Source organism: Lagenorhynchus albirostris, chromosome X, assembly GCF_949774975.1.
Source record: "Lagenorhynchus albirostris chromosome X, mLagAlb1.1, whole genome shotgun sequence".
Classification (NCBI taxonomy): Eukaryota; Metazoa; Chordata; class Mammalia; order Artiodactyla; family Delphinidae; genus Lagenorhynchus; species Lagenorhynchus albirostris.
The window spans coordinates 60,332,421-60,338,581 of record NC_083116.1 but is presented as its reverse complement, the minus strand read 5'-3'; the positions used below and the strand labels follow the sequence as shown (position 1 = coordinate 60,338,581).

Sequence of the window (6,161 nt, the reverse complement as noted above, 5' to 3'; positions counted from 1 at the left end):
ATGAAAACCTTTATTTCTAGATGAGGCCCTTTATGGATAATACACAGGTCTGTCGGCACACATTATCTGTGATTTAATTCTCCTGTAAAATTTAGCATCAACCATATTAGGAGTTAACATATTAGCATAAATGATTTTTTAATCTGGCACCAAACTACTATGTTTACATTTTAGTAACTACAGAGAGTCAAATGAACGGAGTCCTTTGGTTACACATAATAAGCTTCTACAATACATTTTTTGTTTGTTTTTCTTAAAAAAAAAAAGAAGCCTATCCTTTCAGGATCTAATGTTAAAAAATACTGACATTGCTTGGCATTATACTATTATACTTCCATCTTAATTGTTGGTAATGATTCCCCAAACCATTATTTTACACAACCAGAAAAACTATTAAAGTAACTTTATTTGAAAGGAACTTTAGAAGTTAGTGTGCAGAGAAGTTGGTAGGACCTTGTAGACACCAATTTTATACTTAAATAAACACTTGGACACTACTGAAAAACAATGCGGTATGAATATTGTGGACCTGTATATGTTTTTAATCTCACTCCCCCTTAAAAAAAGGAAGCTTAAACAGAATATTCAAGTAATGTAGTAGAAAACAATGCCTTTGATATAGGATTAGACAAAAAGCCACACATTTAAATTTTTATTCATCCAGTTAGGCTGAGGAACACTAAAAATCTTACAGACCAGTTGATGTTCGCTTTTTCATGCTCCGTCGCTGAGCTAAGCTTGAAGCAGCAACAGGCTCTAGGACTGGTTGAAAGGTCTTGTGAGTCAGGGCAGAATATGTGGCGACCACTGCTCCCTAAAATAATGAAAAATATCACAAAATGAATAACAATCTCTGGAAGTAAGAAAACTTCCACATTATATCATGAGAAATTTAACTAGACTACAACTTTTTCTCCCCAGGAAAATAATTGAGAATCCTTAATCTGTGCATTGATGCTCCCTTGATTAATTAACACTTGATTACTTGTATATTTTTTGCTTCAATAACTATGCTTCTTACAAATTTTTAAAACACTAAAATGTATTATTTTTATCAGTCTTTCAAAACTCTTTGAATTTGCTTTTAAATATCTTTTTAATCTTATTTTTAATAAGAATTGTATACATTTAAGGCATATAACATGTTATTTTGATATCTATAGTAAAATGATTACTACAGTCAAGCTAATCAACATATTTTCTCTTCACACAGTTATCACTTTTTGTGTGATGAGAGCACCTGAAATCTTAGAAAATTTCCAGTACTCAATATAGTATTATTAACTATAGTCATCAGGCTTCACATTAGATCTCTAGACTTATTCATCCTACATAACTGTAACTTTGTATACCTTAACAAATATCTCCCCATTTCCACCACCTCCGTGCCCCTGGTAACCACTGTTCTACTCTCTGTTTCTACATATATGACTTTTTTAGATTCCACATATAAGAGAGATCATGTACTATTTTTCTTTCTGTGTCTACATTATTTCACTTAACAATAATGTCTTATGGGTTCATCTATGTTGTGGCAAATGGCAAGATCTCCTTTTAAAAAGCTGAATAATATTCTACTATATATAATATATTCCATACACACACACACACAGACACACACACACATCACAATTTCTTTACCCTCAGAGATTATCTGCATTCCCATGTTCATTCCAGCAATATCACAATGGCCAAGATATGGAAACATCTTAGTGTCCATCAACAGATAAATGGATAAAACACTAAACTTTAAAATCTAGGTTCAATGTCTATAAATATGGAAACCAATGGTTATTAATTTAGGAACCACTAGCCATCTTTTGGTTCCATACAAAACTTGAATTTAGTCTGCTCCTAGCCCCAGTATCTCTTAAGAGCAAGTCAAATACAATCAAGAAAATTTTATTTATCATCAGTAGGGCAGTAGCTAAAGAAGTTTGTTACTTAAAAAAGCAAACCAAAACAAAAAATCTATAAATATACCTTTAAAAAATAAAGATACTTTAAAGTAATTATATGTGTCATCAGTGGATGGCATGCAATGGCATTATTAGTATCAAGCATTTAGAAAGTGCTTAAAAGTATGTTTGTTTTACCTTAACAACATGTGATGTATCATTTCTACTTGGCTGATCATTTGGCAACTGATCTCTGTGGGTTATCCATGAGTGTTTTAATACTTGTTCTGTAGTGTACCGCTGCTGTGGGTCCATATGCAGCATATGGGAAAGCAAATCCTAAATTAAAATGAAAAATATATATATATACATACATGAAACTACATATCATTAAAGGTTTTAGTAAAATATATCATTTCACATTTTCTCAAAGTATGAGAGGATTAATAGCTTTGCAATCTGTTTTAGTTGACCTATCATTAGGGTAAACAAAACCCATATACTGCATAGTTAACTGTCAAAAGAGAATCTTAAAACAGATTTTTCAAAATACAGCATATCCTTATTTACCATTCTAAAACCAGGGGATACCAATGCTGTGTAACTTGAATGTGGTTAGTGAGGGAGGAGAAAAATGTAAAGTAGCAGGAACTATGGTGGAATATGCTAAATGGTCAGGAGGAGAAAGGAACTATAGATCTTTGCTGGTAATCTGGGCCCCAAAGTATAAGTGTATCTGTATACAGATACAACATCATAGAATGGGGGTCCCATGTTGTTAATATGCTCAGTAACTGGTGGTTTACTGTATAAAATACTAAAGAAAGCAAAACATAAATCCAAGGTTAGCAGCTGATTTCTAGCAATGTAGTGGTCAGAATATCATATATTTTTCATCAGAGTAAATGTAAATATGCTTATTTTCTCTATGTTGTAATAAAAACTTATAAATGTAATATAACCTCATAGTAAAACACAATTTTAAATTTATTAAATGATGTAACAATTTAAAATAAACTCTCTACCAAGCATCTTTTATAGAAAGGAGAATTAAACTCTCCTTAACAAGCATCTTCTAATATAGAAACAAAAGCATTTGTGAACTTTTTATCACTAGCAGAGGTAGTGAGAAACCAAAGACTACACTGTAATGTCAGAATTTGAAGAATAATGTAATTGGTTGAAACTATGTAGAGGAGTAGAACAACCAATCAAAAAAATCTATTGGAAAAAGAACATATGTGCAGAAATAAATGAAAAAATAATATTAAAAAGAACATAACAGTGAATTACATCAATAAAACAGACATAAATGATAATCATAAAAATGATTAAAGTTCCCAGAACTTCTGTGCCTCTGGCCAAGATGTAAAACCAGGAACTGGATTCACTCACCTGGTTGAAACCCAGCCCCTCCAAAAAAACATACCTATAAAATATAGGAAGCAACAATTTTCAAGAGATCAGATATTAGGCAATGAAGGAAAGTAACCCCTAAAAGATGGGAAACAAATCAAGTAAGCCCTATGATTGCTCTAGCTTAGAACCTTGAAAGAGTTTTCAGGATGCTGGGTAGGTAAGGAAAACTCAGGCAGAGCCTGGCAGATTCCCTGTGGTGATGAAGCAGAACTGAGAGTCAGGGAAGACCAGGGCAGAAAAAGCAAGAAAGATTAATGAAGAGGTAAGAGGAGCAGAGAGAGAACCCTGTAGGGGGTCTCTTTCAAGTGTCTTCATTACAAACCCATATGTGGTGAAAAAAATAACAAAGGTCATGGGAAGAACTGTATGAAAGGATTAGAGGGAAATGGGAGTTCATGCAGGGTGAAGAATATTGCCTGTTCCCACCAGTCAGACTGGAAAAATCTCATATTCATTGAGTATTTGGTAGAGAACTTGAAAGAAACCTGCCTGAGTAGTGAGTATCCCTAGATTAAACACTACTCTGGTCCTGCCTAAAAATATCTTAAAAGGAAGGCACAAAAGTATCAATTGTTTTCCCTAATTTAACTCAGAAAATAGCTCAAGAATGGGAATACAAAAGCATCCAGCACTCACCAAGGTAAAATTCACTATGTCAAGCTTCTTATCCAAAATTACAAGGCATACAAAAGAGAAGGAAAATACAATGCAAAATGAAAAGAAAAAAATCAATCAATCAAAATTGACCCACAACTGAAACATATGTTCAAAAGTTAAGTAGAGAGACATAAAAAGAAACAAATAAAACAGAGATGAAAACTAAAATGTGAGACAAAAAAAATTAAAAAGAACCAAATAGGATTAATGGCAAATTTAAGATGGCAGGTAAAAAGACTGGTGAAGACACGGCAATAAACACTATAAAAAAGAAAAAAAAAGTGCAAAACAAGCAAGCAAAAGAGCAGAGCATCAATGAGCTATGGGACAACTTCAACTGACAAAGCACACAACTACAATTAGAGTCCCAGAAAGTAAGAGGGAAGAAAACAATATTTGAAGAAATAATGTCTCTAAAATTTCCAGATTTTATGGAAACTATGAACCCACATATCAAAGGTCAGTGAACCCCAAGTAAAAGAAATAAAGAAAATTACACCAAGGGACATCAAACCAAATTGCTCAAAACCCAAGACAGAGAAAACTTTAAAAGTAACTGAGAAAAGAAAAAGACATGTTACATATGATGAAACAAAGATAAAAATAAAAGCCCCATAGGCACATACATTAAGCTGCCCTGGGACAACCCCACCCACCAGTGGTGAGGTACCAGCCCTAGGTCCCCCCAGATCCTGCAGACAGTCACCTAGGCCCCTGGTCCCCCCTACTAGCAAGGCAGCACCAGCCTTGGGACCACTGGGGCTGAACAACCACTCATGCCAGGACCCAGCCCTGCCCAACAGTGGGCTGGCAGCCACCACAACACAGGGCCTGGCAACCAACTGGGCTGGGAGCCAGCCCTGTCTGCCAGCACACCCAGAGTAGTGGCCCCACCACAACAGAAGAACCCACGCAGCACACACATGGGGCACCCCTAGGACATATAGCTCTGGTGACCAGAGTGGAGTATGCTGATTGGCCCCATAGGATATCTCCTACATAATGCCACTTCTCCAAGATCAGGAAACATGACTGACCTACTTAATAAATAGAAATAAACACAGAGAACTGGGCAAAATGAGGAGACAGAGGAATATGTTCCAAACAAAGGAACAAGACAGAATCTCAGAAGAACTAAACAAACTGGAAGAGAGCAACCTACCCAATAAAGACTTCAAGGTAATGATCATAAAACTGCTCAATGAACTTGGGAGAATAATGGATGAACACAGTGAGAAGTCTAACAAAGAGTTACAAAGTATAAAGAACCATAAAACAGAGCTGAAGAATACAATAGTTGAAATTAAAAAAAAAACAAAAATAACACTAAGAAGGAATCAAGAGTACATGACATAATACAGAGAAACAGATCAGTGAACTGAAGGAGAGAATAATGTAAATCACCCAAGCTGAACAGAAAAAGGGAACAAAAGAATTTAAGAAATGAGGATAGCTTTTAAAAGATTTCTGGAAAAAATACCAAGAGTACAAATATTCACATTATAAGGGTCCCAAAGGAGAAGAGAGAAAGGGACACAATTTATCTGAAGAAATATTAACTGGAAACTTCCCCTACCTGGGAAAGGAAATGGACATCCAGGTCCAGGAAGCAACTGAGTCCAAAACAAGCTGAACGAAAAGAGATCCACACCAAGGCACACTATAACTAAAACGGCAAAAATTATAGATAGGGAATCTTAAAAATGGCAAGAGAAAAGCAACTAGTTACATACAAAGGGATTCCCATAAGACTTTCAGTTGACTTTTCAGCAGAACCTGCAAGCCAGAAGGGAGTGCCAAAGTGATGTATTCAAAGTGATGAAAGGACAAAACATACAACCAAGACTACTCTACCCAGCAAGGCTATCTTCAGATTTGAAGGAGAGAGAATGTTTTACAGAGAAGCAAGCACTAAAAGAGTTAGGTATCACTAAACCAATGGCTCTCCAAGAAATGCTAAAGGGACTTCTATAAGTAGCAAAGACAAGACCCAAACTAGAAATATAAAAATTACAAAAGGCAAAATCTCACTGGTAAAGGCAAAGGCACAGTAAAAGTCAACCACTTATAAAACTACTAGGAAGGTTAAAAGACAAGAGTGGTAAAATCACCTATATATACAAATAAAGTAGTTAAGAAATACACATAAAAACATGGAAAATATGATGTTAAAAACATTAAACATAA

At 34.9% G+C, this 6,161-nt stretch overlaps 1 protein-coding gene across 2 annotated transcripts in view; it reads right to left on the bottom strand.

Moving 5' to 3' along the window:
- Window positions 1-654: 654 nt before the first annotated feature.
- Window positions 655-6,161, bottom strand: part of RPS6KA6 (ribosomal protein S6 kinase A6) — a 163,574-nt gene continuing 158,067 nt past the window's right edge. For both annotated transcript variants that reach the window (XM_060137183.1, XM_060137182.1), the window contains exons 21-22: window positions 2,097-2,237; window positions 655-814 (exon numbers count right to left, since the gene is read on the bottom strand). In XM_060137183.1, the coding sequence (XP_059993166.1) occupies window positions 689-814; window positions 2,097-2,237 (267 nt within the window). In that variant the 3' untranslated portion in view covers window positions 655-688. The remainder of the gene's footprint in view (window positions 815-2,096; window positions 2,238-6,161) is intronic.